Source organism: Eptatretus burgeri, chromosome 5 (assembly GCF_056783735.1).
Source record: "Eptatretus burgeri isolate ZD-2024b chromosome 5, Ebu_testis_v1, whole genome shotgun sequence".
In the NCBI taxonomy this organism is placed as follows: domain Eukaryota; kingdom Metazoa; phylum Chordata; class Myxini; order Myxiniformes; family Myxinidae; genus Eptatretus; species Eptatretus burgeri.
Genome location: NC_140965.1, coordinates 21,325,016 through 21,346,394, shown reverse-complemented (window position 1 = coordinate 21,346,394; position 21,379 = coordinate 21,325,016). Strand labels below are relative to the sequence as shown.

At 43.1% G+C, this 21,379-nt stretch overlaps 2 protein-coding genes and 1 non-coding gene across 17 annotated transcripts in view; 1 reads left to right on the top strand and 2 right to left on the bottom strand.

The window, feature by feature from the left end:
* The window catches only part of LOC147026031 (uncharacterized), a 90,358-nt gene that overhangs the window by 57,958 nt on the left and 11,021 nt on the right, over nt 1-21,379 (bottom strand). The window contains exons 3-4 of one of the 14 annotated variants that reach the window (XM_085880994.1): nt 958-1,050; nt 408-493 (exon numbers count right to left, since the gene is read on the bottom strand). The exons of 8 other annotated variants lie outside the window; for them this stretch is intronic. The gene's annotated coding sequence lies outside the window, so the exon portion shown is untranslated. Of the gene's footprint in view, nt 1-407; nt 494-957; nt 1,051-4,625; nt 4,832-21,379 lie in introns of those variants that run through there. 5 more of the 14 variants (XM_085881001.1, XM_085880998.1, XM_085881000.1 and 2 more) reach the window with 5 other exon arrangements.
* Nucleotides 164-21,379, top strand: part of SRRD (SRR1 domain containing) — a 26,080-nt gene continuing 4,864 nt past the window's right edge. Inside the window, exons 1-5 of one of the 2 annotated variants that reach the window (XM_085881010.1) lie at nt 164-393; nt 5,209-5,378; nt 5,574-5,614; nt 13,610-13,800; nt 14,636-14,725. In XM_085881010.1, coding sequence (XP_085737136.1) covers nt 5,233-5,378; nt 5,574-5,614; nt 13,610-13,800; nt 14,636-14,725 — 468 coding nt within the window. In that variant the 5' untranslated portion in view covers nt 164-393; nt 5,209-5,232. Of the gene's footprint in view, nt 394-5,018; nt 5,114-5,208; nt 5,379-5,573; nt 5,615-13,609; nt 13,801-14,635; nt 14,726-21,379 lie in introns of those variants that run through there. The other variant, XM_085881009.1, reaches the window with a different exon arrangement.
* On the bottom strand, nt 9,090-9,162 carry TRNAT-GGU (transfer RNA threonine (anticodon GGU)). Its single transcript has one exon. It is a non-coding gene; the product is annotated as a tRNA-Thr (tRNA).

The following is a 21,379-nucleotide window of genomic DNA, read 5'->3' as shown; positions in this document are numbered from 1 at the left end:
TTTTGTTTGGTATGGTTTATTCTTTTGTTTGGTATGGTTTAAGTGATTCTTATGTTGGGTTGATTGATTGATGAATAAAAGAAAATTATCGATCTGTTCTTGACATCGTGTGTTCGTGTGTTCGTGTGTTCGTGTGTTCGTGAGTGTGTGTGTGTGTGTGTGTGTGTGTGTGTGTGTGAAGGTACATTATCTTTGCTGTGATTAGGCCATTAAATTTGCTGATGATTGTGTCTCTCCAAATCGAAGCATTGTAATTCAAGGTACAGGGTTCGAGCCCCGACAATTGGCGAGCCAGGCCTGGAGCCTATGAGAACCTGGAGAGGACTGTGGACCATCCCAGTGGCCAGGGAGCGCTACCCTATGCTGATCTGCTCACCAAAGACCTGATTGAAGGTAGGTAAACACACCTGCTCTCGGTCAGAGCTTTGAGGGGTGAGCGCTTACTGGCTGGGGAGGTATCATAGCACACACCAGGTTCCGCGAGGCTCTCAAACTAAAAGGGGAAGGAGAGAGATAATTATAATCATAGCAAAATAGTTGCTTGTTGCAAAGAAGGCAAGGATGAGGGGTTGTGAAATAGAATCCTACTATTGCCAATAACTAGAATGAAAGAGATTGTAGTGAAATAGGAGGGGAAAATAATTAATGTTCCTTGAGTGTCCTGCAAGTTTTAAAATAAAGTCAATAATTCGCCCCCTTTCCCATTTGTGGTTCAGAGCCGAGACTATCCCAGACTAAGTAATATTGGAGAGTTGGGAGGATTAAAAAGCGTCCATAAAATATAGGATACAGATTAAGATGCCGAGCCGTGTTAACCAGGTTCTCCAGGGGGCTAGTGATAAGAGCGCACGGCAGCAGGGGGTTCAGGCCAAAAGCACACAGGAGCATCAGGCTAACAAAAGACCGAGGGGAGTAAGGTCAAGTGTTGGGGAAGGCTAAGATAACGTAAGTCCAAACCTGAGGATAAACGACGACTCCAGCCAGATGGGCAACCGGTGAAGTACAATAATTCCGCCAAAACCAAAAATGAGGGCGGAGATGATGCACAAGCTGCATGGAGTGCGGGCAAGAGAACAGTAAACACTGTGGGCAGCATGGACAAAAGACACACCACATCCATTCCCAGAGGAAGGGACGTTTAATAGACAACCATTAGAAGCGTTGCAGAAGGGTCTGAAAGAGGAAAAGCAACGAGGTCCGGGATAAATTGGGAAGTTTTTGGATGGTGGATGGAGCAATGGATGAAGGCAGAAGAAAATTCTATGGTGATGAGCAGTGTGACCACTCCTCATTTTCATAAACGCCAAGGTGAGCCAATGAAAAAAGCCAAGAATTCACAAGGTTTCGGAAAAACGATGATAATAGAAAACCTATACGCCAAGAAAACCTATAGAAAACCAAGACACCAAGGTGAACAACAAATAGCCAAAATCTTGTGAAACAAGCTCAAATGAGCTAAGATCCTCGTCCTCTTAATGATGATGTCATAAAAACGAATATGACGTCATTGTGATGTATCAGGTTTGCGATAAATTATCTGTGCTAATGCCCGGCTTGATTCCCGCAAACAAAATTCAAACAGCTTGCTTAGTTTCGGAGATAATGGTATAGGTGATTTCCATTAGGGGCAATATGACGTCAACTTTTTTTCAAGGAAGAATTTCCAAAATCGGAGATGGTTACTGCCTACGCATGGGCTTTCTGCATATACATGGCAAGTTTCACTAAGATCCGATGAAAACTCTGGGTTATGAAACAAAAAATGTCAAAAAATATGAATGACGTCATAAAAATTCATATGACCTCATAGTGATGTATCATATGTGTGGTAATTCATCTCTGCTAATGCCCTGTTCGATTCCCGCAAACAGAATTCAAAAAGCTTGCCGAGTTTGGGGGATAATTTTCTTGGTGATTTCCATTAGCGGAGATATTTTGACGTCATAACTTTTTTTTTCTCGGAGGAATTTTCAAAATCGGAGATCGTTACTGTCTGCGCAGGGTATTTTTACATATATACTGTACGCCAAGTTTCAGGAAGTTTCGATGAAAACTGTAGGCTGTGAAACAAAAAAAGACCACAAGAACAAGAACGAGAGTAAGACTTGGAGATCCTCCACGAGGATCGAAAAACTCCACAAGAAGAAGACGAAGAACAACAACGTGAGTAAGACTTAGAGATCCTCCACGAGGATCTAAAAATCAATTTCCGATTCAGTTAAGTACTCCGGGAGAATTGATCAATGCAGATAACCTCAGCGGTATAGTTCGCTGGAGCTATCTTTTATTTTTTTTTGAAATGATTTTTTTTATCAACCGCTGTCACAACGGGAACCCAACGGGTTCACGGGCCGTCTAGTAGGTACTGAAACCCCTCCATTATTATATTAATACTCTAAGCCATATTTTGTGGACGTATGTCCTCGGAAACTGCCGGACGGATTGTCGCCACTTTCGGCATGCGGGTGCTCTGTGGTCTAATGAACAGCATGGGCTATGTGAGATCGCGCCACACGGACAGGTTAGGGAATTTTTGGCGATTTTTTTTTCAAATTTTTACATTAGTTTGCATGGCGACGTGTGATGTCACCACTGAGAGGTGTCATGACGTCGTGTCATCATCGGTCATTCGCTGACGTCACTACGTCTGTCGTCGACAGACCGTCACCGCTGAGAGGCATTATAGGGAACGTAGTGAGCTTCATACTTAACGCGTGCACATGAGAGAATAGGAAACAACAACAACACAATACCCTGGCAATTTGGAATCCATGTCGTTGGCTATGACCCTTTTGCTTCGGTTTTTTTTTTTTTTTGCTTCTGTTTTTTTTTTTGTTTCCGGTTTTTGTCATGGGGAATGATGCATGCCGGGAGATAAAGGCATCGTCGGAGACATGAAATACCCAAATAATATCAGACATGGTGTATATTTCCTCCACTGATTTTAATAAAGATATCTCCCGCATCATTAAAAAATAATTTTAAATCGTGATTTACGTTATTTAATCGCTGATCCCGAATCCAGGCCGAAGTAACCGGAAATTGCGTTTTCAGTTGTGAACAAGTTATAGGTAAAGTCAGAAGCGAATGTAAGAAGAATTCTACGTTCGCTTCTAGTATTTATTTTTTTAGATGAGATCCTGTTCTCAACAGTGTAGTCGTCGTTGTGAAGGTAATGTTGAGGTAATATTAATTTTTTTAGATGAGATCCTGTTCTAGGCGGTGTAGTTATCGTTGTGAAGGTAATGTTGAGGTAATATTTATTTTTGCAGATGAGATCCTGTTCTCAGCGGTGTAGTTGTTGTGAAGGTAATGTTGAGGTCATATTTATTTTTTTGGATGAGATCCTGTTCTAGGCGGTGTAGTTGTTGTTGTGAAGGTAATGTTGAGGTAATATTTATTTTTGCAGATGAGATCCTGTTCTCAGCGGTGTAGTTGTTGTGAAGGTAATGTTGAGGTAATATTTATTTTTGCAGATGAGATCCTGTTCTCAGCGGTATAGTTGTTGTTGTGAAGGTAATATTTTTTTTTTCAGATGAGATCCTGTTCTCGGCGGTGTGGTTGTTTTTGTGAAGGTAATGTTGAGGTAATATTTATTTTTGCAGATGAGATCCTGTTCTAGGCGGTGTAGTTGTCGTTGTGAAGGTAATGTTGAGGTAATATTTATTTTTGCAGATGAGATCCTGTTCTTGGTGGTGTAGTTGTTGTTGTGAAGGTAATGTTGAGGTAATATTAATTTTTTTAGATGAGATCCTGTTCTCGGCGGTGTAGTTGTTGTTGTGAAGGTAATGTTGAGGTAATATTTATTTTTGCAGATGAGATCCTGTTCTCAGCGGTATAGTTGTTGTTGTGAAGGTAATATTTTTTTTTTCAGATGAGATCCTGTTCTCGGCGGTGTGGTTGTTTTTGTGAAGGTAATGTTGAGGTAATGTTAATTTTTTTAGATGAGATCCTGTTCTAGGCGGTGTAGTTGTCGTTGTGAAGGTAATGTTGAGGTAATATTTATTTTTGCAGATGAGATCCTGTTCTTGGTGGTGTAGTTGTTGTTGTGAAGGTAATGTTGAGGTAATATTTATTTTTTTAGATGAGATCCTGTTCTAGGCGGTGTAGTTGTCATTGTGAAGGTAATGTTGAGGTCATATTTATTTTTTTAGATGAGATCCTGTTCTAGGTGGTGTCGTCGTTGTGAAGGTAATGTTGAGGTAATATTTATTTTTTTAGATGAGATCCTGTTCTAGGCGGTGTAGTTATCGTTGTGAAGGTAATGTTGAGGCAATATTTATTTTTGCAGATGAGATCCTGTTCTCGGCGGTGTAGTTGTTGTTGTGAAGGTAATGTTGAGGTTAGCTGTTAGGTTGAGGTAATATTTATTTTTTCATAGCAAAAAGACTGTTTAATTTGATATATGTAAGAAGAATTCTCCGTTCGCTTCTCGGCTTTGCCTATTCCATATTACCACTCCTAGAAAACAGCGTCTGCAATGTAAAACCCTCTTCTCTGCACATGCTGACTTCCTCAGAAGGTGAATTTGATACAAAAAATGTGACAAGAAACATTGTATATAAAGAAATTCGATAAATCACATTGTGAACACCGGATATATTGACGTCCTGACGAACCCTCACTTTGGAAACTTCGCGCGGTTTGGCGAGTTGATCTTAAATGCTCGTCCACTCAGTCAGCCAGGGACATCGTTTGCTCTTACCGATGTTCGAGTAGGCTGCAACTGCAACATTCATGTAACACGGCGTACATAATGTTTCTTGAAGTGCAATCGAAGTGTCGTTTCAAACGCCATATCCGAAACATTTCCAACAGCTGAACTCTTTTTTTTTTTTTAAAGGTGTTATAAATACAGTGCAATTCAAATAGGAGGGTAAATCTAAGTGGCTTCATATAGATTCTCGTAGATCTAGTTATGAACTAGTTTTTTTTCCGTACAAATGTTCGTTTTCAACTCTACTGTCAGAATAATCACACAGATGATAAAGTGAATTAAATTAAATTGTAGTTTTTCTTAATAAATGAGGTTTATCCGCTTGGTGTATATTTGTCCTGACTGGATGTACAGTAAGTACTGTACACCATGATGTTGCGGCGTCCTGACAAGGAGGTATTCTTTTTATTTTATTTTAAAGACGTTTGTTTGACTGGAAGCCTGTGTAGTATCTAATATGGTAATTGCATTTTACGATTCGACGCTGAAAGGAAGTGGAGGACTGAAACGGTCACATGGAGAACGGTAGTGAAGGCTGGCAGGTCGTGAGCAGGAGGAAGCACAGCACGAGGAACTACCTCACTTCGAGTCACGTGATGGCGATTGGGGACGTCCAGGAACCTGATAGCTTGGAGCTGGTTCGCCGGATTCTTCGAACCAGGTGGTGACGTCGCACATAAAACGACATGACACCAATCACCTTCAGCTTTGATCACAACGTGCAACGTGAACACGGTTTTGTAACTTTTAACGTATTTGGTGTTTTACATTATAACTTGCGGATTGTGTTGTGGTCGAGGTTAACGACACGTGTGACACATTGCATTGGGTGCCATTGCACCGCTTTGTGTTTCAGAGAGGAGCTTCGTGGGTCACAGTTTTGGGCGAATTGTCGAGGTACGTACGACACCAACGACAATGAGGTGAACCCACTTGGGGGCACTCGCAGCATCGACTTCGGACACCACAAAGAAACAACATCACTAATTATATATACAAACAGTCCGTTGGATCGGTCATTGACTACACCAGCTCATCCTGGGCCTCCAGCCTACCAAACACGCATCTCAACACACGAGACACCGTATAAAACAAAGCCTTCTCCACTCAAGGCCATCTCCACTCGTGGCTCGCAGACTTCCTCTCCTGTCGCAGTCACCGTGTGGCCCTAAATGGAGTTCTTTCATCCCCTCTTCCTGTGCAGGCTGGAGTTCCTCAAGGTAGCGTTCTGGGCCCTGTTCTTTTTCTGGTTTTCATCAATAATCTCTCGGACTCTCTGGAAAATCCTCTATTTCTCTTTGCCGACGACTCCACCCTCTGCCGTACCATCTGTCATCCCTCAGACCGGCAAGCAGCAGCTTCTTCACTCACTGCAGATCTGGATAAAATCACAAACTGGTCCAACACGTGGAACATGTCTTTCAATCCAGACAAATCTCACACTCTCACTATGTCTCTTCGAAAGGACCGTTTACAAAACCCCCCCATCCACTTTCTCAACAATCCTCTGGAAGAAGTCTTTTCTTTCAAGCTTCTAGGTCTCACTATCTGCCATGACCTTTCCTGGGAAAGTCACATTTCCAACCTCGCCTCAAAAGCCAGTCGCCGACTGGGAATCCTCCGTCGTGGTAAGTCCTTCCTCGGCCCTCTTGAGCTCCTGACCACTTACAAAGCTTTTGTCCGTAGCCTGATGGAGTACTGCTCTCCCCTCTGGGCTGGTGCTCCTGCCTCCCACCTTTCTCGGCTTCACGCTGTCGAAACCAGGGCATTTAAGATCATCGGCATCTCCCGCAATGAAGCTGAGTCTTTGGGCCTCTCACTCAATCACCGCAGGTTGGTCGGTGGTCTTTCTGTCTTCTACCGACTCCTCTCCAGCCTTGCCCCCCCTGCTCTCTCTGCGATCTGTCCCCACCACATTTCCACAGGGCGCTCAAGGTCCGCCAACAACCGCCCTTCTGGTAAAACTACCAAAATCACGAATCACTGCTCATCTTCACTCTTTCATTCCTCTTTTTCCTGCCTTTGGAATAAACTTCCTCACTCTATTCTTTCCCATTCTTCCCTCCAGGCTTTCAAAACAGCTGTTCACCACCACCTCTTATCTTCCCCCATCCAAATCCTCGATCTTTTCTACCCCCGATAATCCACCCAAGCCCACTTCCTTCATTTCTCCTGCTTTCCTTCCTGAAAGTCCCTGAAATGTCCATCTTCTCTTCGCATGTTCCCCGTCCCATCCCTCTCCCTTCCACAGTTCACCTAATGTGTCTGTTCCCCACTGTTTTGGCCCTTCCACTCCCGCCCCTCTTGTCTCATGCCTCCTTGCTGTGAGTTGTGTGTTAGCTCTCATACGAGCCTCGACCAAGGTATACAAAAAAAAAAAAAAAAAACCTTTCACGTCATCACAGGTTACACATTAACATCACCCATTGAACCCCTACATGGAGGAGGAGGAGGAGGAGATTGGGACCATACTCTGTGCAGAGAGATTGGTGCTGCTTAAGCGGTCTCCTTGGCTAGTGGGCACAATCCTGGATGGGTTGCCACTCCGACGCAGGATACCAGCATACCGGCACTCATTTTGTCGACCTCGGAAGGATGACAGGCTGAGTTAACCCCACCTGGTATTAATTGAACAGCTGAGTGGGATTTGAACTCAGCACCCTGGGATCCAAAGCCCATCACCCTAACCATTAAGCCAACACCTACATAGAGGGAAACAAAAATGTTTCAAATCAAAGATAACTTGGATATGCAGCTGCAAGGAACTGTGCATCTCTCAAGTGCCGACTCCAATCACCCAGTAACCCGGGCCCAAACAGTATCCTGGGCACAAAACATCCACCTATTGATGACGTAGAGAAATTACTTCCCAGGTATTATCGTGTTCACTTTTGACGTCTCTACTATGGATACAATCCTCAGTTTTTATATTACAAACATGGACTCGATGACGTCACTGACAACACCTGCAACCCCTTCCAGGCTGCCCCACATACAATAAAGCACCTTATGGAAGACTATGTGGTCCTGACTCCACGAAGGCAAAAACAGAACATCTGAGATGTGAGGGATCTCTGAGTCGCTCCCGGGAGATCTATCGGCATCTCCGTGCCGCGGGTCTTTTCGAGTAGAACTTACCTGGGCTTATCGACAACAACAGTATTGTAACTGTAATATGCGCAGCACTTCACTCTGAACTGACTCAACCTTTTTTTCCAATACAAGATCGAGGCTCATGGAAGAGCCAGGGGACAGAGGGTAAAAAAAAAAACAACAAACTGACAGTGGAGAAGTATAGCAACAGTTTAACACAATAAGGAAGGGGAAAATTTAAATATATATATATATATATATATATATATATATATATATATATATATATATATATATATATATATATACAGTAACAGTAACCTGCAAGCAAGAGGGTTGGGATAGGTTGGGTTTTAAAATTGGGTTGGGTGGATGATATGAGATGCTGTTGCACTACCTGCTGGAAACCCAGTGGGTGGGGGATTGAGCAGTCAAGAAGGCGATTCTACAAGCGGTTGAAAAGAGGAAGAAAGGAATTAAAGTGTAAAGTCAGCTTGGACTTTGAGAGTTTAACCAGGTGGGGGTTATTGGGAGAACGCATACATCTTGGTATTGTTGAGGAAGGTCAGAGGGAGGGCTGAGGGAACGGAGGGACGTCGACCAGAGGAGAGGTGGTAAAAACAGCTCGGCCACCGACCTCTTTATAATATGACACCATCCAAAAGACCTTGTCCTTTCGCCTAATCACAAGAGATTCCAATAATAATGAGAGCTTTAGATTGAACAGAATCCAGGAGAAGCAGATGTGATGTTGGGCATTGGTCCTGATATTAGGCATGCGTACCTGTCGCTTTGCTGACAGGTATAATCAAAGGACAGCACGTTGTGCTTGACAAACACATTTGTTGTACTTGACAAACATTGCATGTCAATCTGTTTCAAGGAGGATGTAAAATGAAGGGTAATCATGGGAAAAAAGGATGTTTTATAACATGTAGTTGTTGTGGCTGGGGTTGTTGTTTGTGTGCTCTTCCTGTGTCCTTGTGAAGGGTTCTGTGGTAGAATGATAAATGTTACTGTTGGAACCTCGACATTGAAGCTTGAGGTACCACTTCTTCTTCAATTCCGCAAACACGGGCTTCTGAAAGAGGCAAGATTGTGATTAAAGGAACAAATTTTTTTTGTTCCAAGTAAATTGATTATATTAGCTTTACAATTGTAGTGTTTGTATTATTGTATGACAGCAGAAATCATTTTGAATAAAGCGTTATGGATGGAGAAACGCATCTCCTTTTATACATAGATTAATATTATTATAAATATATGTGGAAGAATTACGGGCCCAGACTGGGAATCGAACCCAGGTCCTCTGGCAAACCGTACCAGTGCTCTGCCATCTGAGCTATCTGGGCGACCCACCGGCTGAGCAACGAGAGGGAAGACCCTCTCGAGAGCAGGTCCGAGCTGCTCCGATGGTTGGCAGTGAGTGCCCCGGAAGCAGCGGGGGAAAGAGAGCAGCACTTGTATATGTGGAAGAATTGCGTTGCTCAGCCATTGGGTCACCCTGATAGCTTGGATGGCAGAGCACTGGTACGATTTGCTTGCGGACCTGGGTTCGATTCCTGGTTTGGGCCCGTAATTTTTCCACATATATTTATGATGGTTCTATCCTGTTCATTTCCCATTATTAATATTAGTATGTATTATCCTCGTTGCACTTTGTTGATCTTTTCGGAAACGTTTCGCAAGTTTTGTTACAGGATTAAAAAGGATGAAATCGAACACAAAGTGCACAGTATAGAAGCTGATTGTTTTCAATTCCAGATGATTCCACCAAGTTGAATATTTCCAGAGCAAGCCCATGAAATCCCTAAAAATCCAACAACAGATTTGTTTGAATGATTGATGTTGATTTATTGATCAGTATTCAACTGATTTCCAGATGATCATGATTTAAAAAAAAACATCTGGGTCGAGAGGACTGGTTTTTATTTTAAATCGTATTATGTTTGTTGTTTTTGTCTCTAAAATTGGAAGAGCAAGACTGCATCTTACTGTACTCATTTACTTGAGTATGCACAATGTACAGGTAGTGGACAAATTGAAAAATATGGAAATACCTGGGTAAATGAGGGACACCAAGCAACAGCTTCCACACAGGTGTGGCTCATGTTTTAATTAAGCAAATAACATCCCAGCATGCTTAGGGTCATGTATAAAAATTCTGCACAGGCCTGGTTGCCTATAATTATAGTTAGCATTGGCTGCAAGAGGAGAACACACAATGCCTCCCCATTCACAACACGTGTGGTCGCCCAGTGGTTTGATGGGCATGACACTGATGTTATCCATATGTCATGGCCGCCTCAGTCACCAGATCTGATCCCAATCAAAAATTTATGGGATATTCTGGAACGACTCCTGAGACAGCGTTTTCCACCTCCATCAAACAGGCGTGAGTTGATTGACTTTCATGTGGAAGAATGGTGCCACATCCCTCCTGCAGAATTCAAGTAGCTGCTGGACTCAAAACCACGGCACATACAGGCCGTACTGGCCACACCTGGTGGCCTAACACCCTATTAAGTGACTTTACATTGGTGTTTCCATTTTTTTTTGTCCACTGCCTGTATATACTCCAGTTATAATGTCTTGAAATAATTAAGTTATTTATCCAAAACACGAAGACATTTGGTTACCTTACACCATCAAGGCATATTTTGGTATTGTTCAAAATATTAACCAAAAACCAACAAAACGAGGCCTCAGGTCGAGTCATTTGCTGTTGTGTTTCACCAGTTGGTCACATGATAGTGTTTGTGTTAATGCCAGTGGTACTCAGTAATCACGTGATTTTTCACATCCACTAGCATACAAGACTTGTTGCTTCGCTGGTGGGAATACCAATCTTTGCATAATTGTTGACGATTCCGGCATGCATTTCTTTGCTGGCCGGCATCACGCCTTGTCTTTGGGAGCAGTGCGCCTCAATTCCCTCTTCTCTTGCAGTGGTGTGATGCTGCCGGTCTTGGTGAACTCATTGAGAGCTGTACTTCCTGGTTTCTCTTTCCCTGTCAGTGGCCTGACGCTGCTGTTGCTGTTCAACTCGTTGAGAGCGTTGCTCCTCGGTCTATGCCTGGTGTTGGCTTAATGGTTAGGGTGGCGGGCTTTGGATCCTAAGGTCCTGAGTTCAAATCCCACTCAGTGTTGAATTAATACCAGCTGGGGTTAACTCGGCTTGTCATCCTTCCGAAGTCGGTAAAATGAGTGCCAGCATGCTGGTTAAAGGGGCATTGCGGCACAGCTGCATCCTCAGCCCATGATACTGTTGCGGGGCCGGGCGTCGGCCGCGAGCACGGCCACCAGATGGAGCAGTCGAGTCGGCTCGACCGATCGCCCGGAATTTAGATCGTACTGCTTAAGCCAAGGAGACTGCTTAAGCAGCACTAACGCTCTGTGCAGAGTATGGTCCCAATCTCCTCCTCCCCCTCCTCGGTCTCCTCGTCTGCATGCTCTCTTTTTCCTTGCATCTTGAGCATTCCTTACAATTGGGCTTTCCGTTTCCTCAGGATACCTGTGATGTTTAATCTATGGGGCAAGAACAAAAATTATTCCTGGAGATTCGGCTTTTCATGCGGGGAGAACCAGCATCGCAAGTTTGCATTTGTGGTTTTGCCACGTGTGCCCATACACAAACATTCCTTCCTTTTTCTTATTATGCCTCCGCACCAAGGGTGCCAGAGGCATTATGTTTCCGGGTTGTCCGTCCGTCCGTCCGGATTTTCGTTTACGCGATGACTCAAGAAGCAAATTGTAGAATTTAATTAAACCTGGTAAAAAGGTAAAGTAAGACAGGGCAATTAAGTGATTAGATTTTGGGCTAGATGTGATAAAGGTCAAGGGTCACAAGTCAAGGTCAAACTCTGAAATTTTACTGTTTACGCCCTAACTCAAGATATATTGGACAGAATTTCATCAAACTTGGTACAAAGGTAAAGTTAGACAGGGCAATTAACTGATTAGATTTTGGGCCAGATATGATAAAGGTCAAGGGTCAAATATGTCAATACTCAAGTGTTTTTGCGGGAGAGTGGAGGCATACCCATCGACTGCGTGCAGTCAAATTACTCCAGTTATTATTATTATTATTATTATTTTTTGCATCAAAGCCTTCCTGGGTGTTCCCTGAATCCAGCGTCGTTGGTTTCATTGAAATTGATTAATCCGTTCTCAAGTTATAGGACGACAAACAAACAGACAGACACCGCTCCTTTTATGATATTGATTACACTGGGCAACAAAAAAAAAACTTTTCGTCTGCTACAAAAAGAAATGCAGGTGTTCTTGGCTCAATCTGGACCACTGATTTCAAATCTGTAGTCAGAATTTAGCCAGCACGTCAGGTTTTCAAAATATGTATATGTATAAATGATAGCCAGCATGCTATATTAGATACTTTATTATTACAGATTGCTACATTGTTCATCTAATATCACTGCTTAGTAATTACTTTCACATCATATTTAGATAACAATGATTGATCTCCGTGTATAATATGTAGAATACAAACCAAGAACATAAACAAGTTGCAGAAAAAGAAGTTAATAAAACATTAGAACATGGTAATCTTAGGAAGGGTGTAAACTTGATGGGGAAATTTGCTCCATTGTGAGTGATTCAGTAACAACACTTCAAGTTTACACTTTTCCTTTTCAATATAGTCAGCATAGGCACTGTTCAGAAGTGTGTGAGACACTTGCTCTCTTGTGCTTGTGTGTGGAATTGCTCCAGCAGTTGTAGGAACCAGCAGTAATCACCCATCATGTTTGGTTTGAACCGGCCTTGATGCCCAGTTTCCATGACCAAAATGTCTTGGTGGAATTCATAGCATCATGCTCATTGCTTACCTCGCCCAGTTTAGGTGGGAAGAAATCAAGATGAGAATGCAAGAAGTGCATTTTAAGAGACATCCTACAGCCCATTCGCTGAGACGCCTTCAGCATGTTGTCCACTAATTCCACATACTGTTCAGCTCTATGGTTCCTAAGAAAGTTCTGCACAACCAACACAAATGCTTCCCATGCTGCAAACTCAAGTGGGTTCAGTATATTTTTGAACTCGGGATCACACATCAGTGCTCGGAACTGGGGCCCAACAAAAATGCCTGCTATGAGTTTAGCATCAGTTTTCTCTGCGCCAAACTTCTCTTTGAGATATTGGAAGCCATTACCGTCGTGATCCAATGCCTTCACAAAGTTTTTCATTTGGGTTAGGGTTGGTTAAAAAATTGTAATGTCGCGTGGAAAATTTTACTTAAATAATTCATAGCTTGGTCAGTTTTCATCCATTTTTAAGAATGTAAAGTGCATTCTAAAGTTATTTTTATGAAAAATAATATTCTACAACAGTTGCATTGCTATAATTGAAACCAAAAATACAAAAAATAATAATTTATGATCATTCAAAATCACCCACCAGGGCAAATTGGTGTAATCGGACCATATGTATAACTCAAAATCCTGACATGCTGTGAAAATCCTGACTTCAGATTCAGAATCAGCATACTCGATTTAGTTGAAAACATATGTTTCCACCCCAGTAACAAAATCTTATCCATCTTTATAAAAGGATTGCATTGGATGGATTGGGAATGCCGTCTAAAGTTTTAAATATGACTTTCCTTTACAATATTATTTTTCCTCTTGGGTACTGATAAAACAAAGAGTGAGAGTTATGACCTTGTAAGTGTAGGCTCATATTTTATTGCTGTTAAACACTTTCTTGTGTCTCTGATGTCGCTTCACATCCAAAGAGTTAACCTTGGTCACCAAATGTACTTATCTTCATTTTACATTTCAGATGTTATTACACAAGCTTGGGAGAACATGAGGAGGGAAGAAAATGCTTCTAAAATCCTGAGAGGAGGCGATCAGATTGCTGACGGTGCTCAATTACCTTCTGTGCTGTGTTTAGGCCTCGGTCCATTTGCATCTTGCTCCCATGCCCGTTGCCAACTGGCCTTTCTTCTACTCCTTGAGGCAGAATTAAAAGTATTCTTGCAGTGCAAAAATAATTATATTTGTAATAATTACCTCCGCCACCAAAAGTGGATGGAGGCTATGTTTTCACCCCTTTCTGTCTGTCTGTCTGTCTGTCTGTTTGTCTGTTGGTCTGTGTACAGGATATCTCAAAAAGTTTTGGACGGATTCAGATGAAACTTGGTGGACAGGTTGGGTGTGTGACAAGGAAGAATTGATTCAATTTTGGTGAAGGTCCAGATCCGGATCTGATAATTTTAACATGATTCTTCACCATTGAGAGACGGGGATAAAAATTATATATAGCACGATATCTCAAAACGTTGTGAACGGATTCGGATGAAATTTGGTGGACATGTTGGGTGTGTGACGTGGACGAATTGATTCGATTTTGGTAACGATCCGAATCCGTATCTGGAAAGGAGACTTATTTAATTTTTAAAGTGATTCTTCACCATTGAGAGATAGGGCCAAAACTATATAGTACTGTATAGCATGATACTTCAAAAATGTATTGGTCCCGAAATGTTCTCTTGGATCAGGCATTACGTGGCGGAGGTATGCACTCCACCGAGTGCCCTTCTAATTTAATGATCTGTATTTGCTCCTATATTATTCTTTTTATTTGTCTTCGGAGGGTGAATCTTGTAAATGTTTTTTGTAAGGTTCACCTGGCTGTGCTTGGATATGTTTGAGGGTAGAGAAATAGCATCTGAAAACCAAATCCTATCCAAGTTCTTCCTGATGACTCCATCTTTGTCTATTTGAGTTCCTCCTGATATTCCAATGCTGTATCTGGTTAGTTATTTGATTATACTAATTGCCAATCCCAACTGTCTCCATTCAGGCTCCCATATCTGTCTTTGACCCCATTTTCTCCACTGTTGAATGTGAAACTCTCTGCCGCTTGGGTTTGCATCTCATTCCCATGAACGAGGTAATGAAAATTGATGATTTTTCTTTGCACTACAATGAGGAGGAAAAATAATTTACATTTTCAAAACGTTTCAGAGCCAAAAATTTGAATTTTCTTTCAATGGCACCAGCAAACTCACCCACTGCTGAATAAGATGTCTGATTGTGGAAATTACATGTGGAAGGACTAACATTGGTGCCAGGTTTTGCTGGCACAGGACCATTCCTTTTGATCACCCATGAAATAATTTGAACATCATCATTTTCATGTTTTTACCACTTATTGGTAAGATTGCAATGCCTGATAAAAGTGACTCCATTGCTGTGCCCTTCCTTCTTTTTGTACTATAATTTTAATGTATTAATTCATAGTTTTATACTGCACAGCAATATCCCAGTTTGCGCAAAGGATAGGTTCCTGATGATTCACGGAATAGCAATTTCATGCAGAATGGGGCCCATAAAGCATGTGGTAATGAGGATACAATGGACTGGACGCTCTATTTCTGGGTTAGACGCACCACCTCCGGGGACATAATGATATATATATATATATATATATATATATATATATATATATATATATATATATATTAACTGTAATAACCTGAAATCAGTTATGAACATGATTAAACGAATAAATATTAGTAATAAAAAATATTGTGATGGTCATTGCCTTCAGATAACTCAGAGAGGCTGACGCGTCGATAAAAGACCACGGGTGCCATCTGCAACACTCCCCTCTGGTCGGCTCCTCGCACCCAGTGTGGGTTTACCATACCTGTGAGATGACTGCAACAAATGGGAAACCGTGCCGACGGCTGCGCAACGGATGTTAATTGGCCGAGCAAACCAACATTACACGCCATACTTGATTGTCTCGCATATACCAATCAACACTTGAGCTCATTACCCCGAGAAGTGTGTTATATCTCGACCAAAACCGAACAGGACAAGTCAAGACGCATTCACCCAAAATAAGTGAGAGATGGGAGAAGGGCAAAAAGGATGATTGGAGAGATATAAAAAGATGGGGTCTTTTGCATGCCCCATCACACCTTGTAACAACCCAGTTGAGTTGCCACCACCCAATGATCTGGCCTGGTCGTCCTTGTATTGCTCTCCTCATACCCCTCATGGATTCCTCCCTCTGCTCTACTTGCACCCCGGATCTCCTGAAACGCCTGATGGCAAATGGCTGTACAATTGCCTGCACAGCTTTGGTGGGAAACGGCTGGCAGTGAGGTGAGGTAAGGTGAGGTGAAGTGAACAGCTCCAAAGTGGTGGGGCGGTGAGATGAGCAACCGGGCTGACATGAATGTGAGCAGGGCTTTGTGCGGAGATGTGTGTGTGGTTGAGGTGAAAGGGAAGAATGCGCAAAAAGGAATGGAGAATATAGAGAGCGAGCGTAGCGAAGTGAAGCGAGCAGACAATAAAGGGAAGGGAAAGAAGGAAAAGAAGAGAAAAGATGACAATGACTTTTACGGACTCAGGGATAGATGTGTGTATCTTGTAAAGGATCCAGACGAACAGCTCAAAGACCAAAGTCTAAAGGACCTCAATTTCTCCTCAGCATTCTATTTTATTCTTCCCCCCACCCCCTTCCTCCTCCCCCCCCACCCCATTCCTCATGGCTCTCAGGACCCTCATTAGTGGAGACCTTATGGAGGTGGACTGACCCCCCCCCCCCCACAGTTGGTGATTGGCTAGGCTTCACTCCTCTGCTTGGCAATAAGGTGCTATTGGTGGAGCAATGTGCCCATGTCAGACTTTCCAGGAAGAGAGGGGGGGGTGGTAGGATTTTAGCGTGCACCAGTTGCCTTGGATGATCAATTACTTCCTGCCGAGAGAAATGATGAGGAGCTTTTTAGATTGCCCATTGAGCCGGCTGTGCAGAATCCTCCATTAAAGTGGTTGAGAAAGTGCGGGAACAGCATGAATCATGGAGTGTTGTGCTTGAAATGGTTAGAGTCCAGAGTGTACAAGGAAAGAACACGTATTAAAGCTGACGAACATTCGCAGTGCATATCTGCCCACATGAATACAGTATATACCTAAAAGCCAAAGAGTACGAAGAAATAACTAGGTTTACTCTCCCTGTGGGTCCTCAATCATGACCATATATAAAGTTTGTACATTTAAGGATGATTTACCAATGAGGTGTCCTGGAGTGAGCATTTTTCCCACTGACTGCCTTTACTCCATAGATGCGTAGGTACATGAGAAGGGGCCCAGGGACAGGATCGCACCTGCTTCTGGACCCTGGCTCCGACACCTCTTTCTCTGGGCCTGGCCTCCGATAGGGCAAAACCGATCACTTTGTGTAACACGTATGTAAACTTCCACAAGAACTTTAAACTTAGACGGACTTCATAATTTCAACTGTTCTTTCTGTTCATCAAATAAACTCAGTACCCCATTCCTTGCCTTTCTGCTCTTTTTTTTCTGTCATATAAACTCAGCACCTTAATCAGAATCACTGCATAGCTTAAAGGCATCGCATGCTGATATATATGCTAAATCCAGGAGGATAAGTCTCTCCATCTTCTCCATTAAATTACTCCGAGATATCATTAATTTTGTTACAAATATGGGAGTCGTAGATCGAATTATATGCTTTAATTTGTTTATTTGTTCTTACTCGTACAGATGACTCCCATAAACCAAATTCACACCCAACAGTGGTGGAACCAACACATGACTTGATCTGCCTTAACACTCAATTTCAGCTGAAGGCTTTCAGAACAATTATCAAAATGGTGGCGCACAGCAGGAAGACAACGCAAGTGCTAATTGGTTGAGAGAAGATGTGCTCAGATAGATGTCAACACTAGCGGTCGCATTTTTGGTCGAGGCGGTGCATTTAAACTTGTAACGCGGTGCATGATCACTTCCGGTTCTGGGTTTGCAGCAATGGCAGGTCTCTCTCAGGGGTCTCTGCCGACTTTCTCAAAGTTAAGTTTCCGGATGTTATTTGTCCCGTTTTAACTGTTTATTTTCTCACCTACATGTTTCTGCGTGTTCCCAGTTCGGTTTTGTTTCAAAAATCGTGCTATTTTGTGAGTTTTGGTCGACCTTGTCTTACCGGGCTCCTTGAGGCCGACCCATCCTTCCCCTCTATGTATACGATTGTTTTTATTTGTATTCTCTCCCTATTACCTTCAATTCCTATTTTCTCCACTTTCCCAACACCCCCATCCCTCCCAACTAAACACTCTGTTTCTTGTATTAAATTCAAAAGAAAAGAAAAAAACTACCTTCCTCCCTGCATACCCATGAGTCCCGATCCTTCCTCTTCTTCTTATTATTCTTCTTCTTCGTCCTGCCGGCACACTATCTTTATTCTTCTTGAGCTGACCCACTCTTGCCATTACCTTCACGATTACTTCCTTCAACCTCCCATTCCCGAATCTTACCTATTATTCAAAAATCCATCAAAAAATAATAATCTTACTTGTATCCTTTCTATCCATCCACCTCCTATAACCATGTGTCTCTACTCTTCCTGATACTTTTCATCAACCCAGCAGCTTCACTCTGCGTTTACCGTTCCAAATTCACCACACACCTCCACCATTTGACTTAAACCTTCCCTTTTCCGAATGTAATGCAATCCTTATTTAAAATAAATAAATTCACTTTTGACGATACACCTCCCATAGCCACATGCTTCTCCCGTAACCACGCGATCTGTTTCCACCCTCTGCGATTACCAATCCAAATTCACCATTCACCTCATGATTTTTTTCTACAACCTTTCCATTACCTAATCTGATGATAACTCTCTCTAATAATAATAATAAAAATAAAAACGATCTCTTTTTATGCTTCATCTTCCTCTTTCACACGAGTGGTACTCATTACGATATCATAATGCACAACTCTTCTTCTATTTCAACAGACTGCTCTCAATTCGACCTTTCCCTCATACTTTGCCTAAAAAATCCAACTGTTACAACATTTCTTCTCTCCATTCTCTTAATTCGCCTTTATTGCATCTATCAAAAAATGTGTTTCATCGCATTTTTGACCTAAAAATTGAAAAAAAACCCAGTTTGCTATGAGTGTTCACTTTCCATCAACCATTCCATTTTTTCCAACTTCAGTGCCATCTCACCCCTCCCTCTAAAAGCAAGCATCACACTCTTCTCCCTCCAATCTTTCCTCTCACCTTTCTCAAAAACTCCCCCCTCACCTTTCTCAAAAACTCTCCCCACTCACCTTTCTCCCACCATTCACCCCCTCACCCTTCTCAAAGTTGCCCCCCCTCGCATCCACAAAGCTGTCTCCTTCCCCTGTCCTCTCACCTGAATCTTGTCACTCCACCTCAAATCCTCAACTGCCTTCTGCCCCTCTCTTGTCCCCCCTCTCCCCCAGCACCACAGAGCCCTTTCTCCTCTGCATCCGGCCCCCTCCCCAAGCTATTCTGCAATCCCCCACACTCTTTCAACAACTCTCTTTACCTCCCCCCACCCCTCCTCCCTTGCCCTATCCTCCCCCTCCCCTCCCATCCCATGCACCCAAAGCCTCCTCCCCTCCGTCTTCATTAACAGTGTGGACCTCAAATATCTGGGGCCTTCGCTCAAACCTTAGATCTTTCCACACACGTTTCCACTGACAAACCAAACATAATCTGCCTAACAGAAACTTTCCTCCCTCAAGATGTCTCTGACTCCCAAGTACCTCTCCCTGGTTACTCCCTCCTCTGGAATGACAGAACTGAGCCTCGTCCTGGTGGAGGAGTTGCTCTCTTCATCAGACTATTCCTCACTCTCCATGCACTGCCCTCACTCCCCCACACCCCCATGAATACCTCTGGCTACGGCTTCCCCTCAACTCCCACCTCATGTTTATATGTGGACTGTACCGTCCACCAAACAGTGATGACTCCATTTACACCTCACTATCCAAAAACATGGACCAACTTCTATCTTCTCATCCGAACTCTCTCTTCCTCATATGTGGCGACTTCAATTGTCATCATTCCAGTTGGCTAGGTGTGGGTACCTCTCTCACCTGTCATGGCACTTCAGCAAAATATTTCTGCGACTCATTGGGACTGAATCAATCAGTCTATTTCCTGACCCGGATCTCAACCAATGGTACTCCATCTCTTCTGGATTTGATTTTGACAAATTTCCCTGAAAAGATCTGCTGTTCTTCCTCTTCTCCAATTGGTTCTTCTGACCACGTGCTTGTCACAGTGGACATCTCTCTGGCTGTTATCAGAGAACCACCTCACCGCCATCATGTCTGGCACTTCATTCAAGCCGACTGGCAGGGTCTCCAAGCAGCCATCCAACTTCTCGACTGGTCTCCCATCGCTACTTTCTCCAACATCAACTCATCCTGGGAATTTTTTCAAAGAAACTTGCTCTCCCTCTTGCACAGATTTATCCCCTCTCGTCTTCAGTTTTCCTCCCCTTCCTCCCGCCCTTGGTTCACTGAAGCTTGTGGTGAGGCAGTTGTCCTGTAACAACTTGCCTTTGCCTCATGGAAAGCAAACGCGACTGAGGGTAATCTCAGTTCCTTCCAGAAAGCTCAGAACAAGTGTGTATCTACCCTCAGGAGAGCCAGAAATAAACATCTTTCTAAGCTCAAGTCTGAACTCTCAAACCTCTCTCCCTCCTCCAATTCCTGGTGGTGTTTAATCAAATCTGTTTCTGGTGTATGTTCTCCCTCCATCCCCTCCCTTACCTCAAATGGCCACCCTGCTGATTCCGCACGTGAAAAGGCTGAATGCCTAAACTCGGTGTTTGCATCGAAACCTTGTGTCCGAAACCCATCACTTTCTCTACCCACCTTATAGAAAGGACTTCTTCCAGAGGATTGTTGAGAAAGTAAATGGGGGGATTTTCCAAACGGTCCTTTCAGAGAGACATAATGAGAGTGTGAGAATTGTCAGGATTGAAAGACATGTTCCACGTGTTGGACCAGTTTGTGATTTTACCCAGATCTGCAGTGAGCGAAGAAGCTGCTGCTTGCCGGTCTGAGAGATGACAGATGGCACGGCAGAGGGGGGAGTCATCAGCAAAGAGATAAAGAGGATTTTCCAGAGAGTCGGAGAGATCATTGATGAAAACCAGAAAAAAAAACAGGGCCCAGAATGCTACCTTGAGGAACTCCAGCCTGGACAGGAAGAGGGGATGAAAGAACTCCATTTAGGACCACACGTTGACTGCGACAGGAGAGGAAGTCTGCGAGCCATGAGTGGAGATGGTCTTGGATACCACAGGAAGAGTTTGGTGAGCAGGGCAGGGTGCCCATCCCTGTCAAAAACATGCGATATATCTAGGGATACGGCTCTGATTTCATGTCTGGCATTGAGGACCTCCAACCATTGTTGGGAGAGCAGAAGCAACATATCCAGGGTAGAGTGACCTGGTCTGAAACCAAATTGATGATCGGAAATCAAGGCATTGGAGAAGAGGAAGGATTTAATGTCTGAAGCGATGATGGATTCCATAACCTTGCTGATGATTGGGAGAAGGCTGATTGGTCTGTAGTTGCAGGGATCTGTTTTGCACCTTTTTGTAATGTTTGGTGATTTCCAAGCAGATGGCAGATGACTGTGAGCAAATGAGAGGGTGAATAGAAAAGAGAGGGTGAGCAAGAGCAGAGGAGCAGGTTTTTAAGACACGTGGGCTGATGCCGTCTCGACCGGTTGTTGAATCAG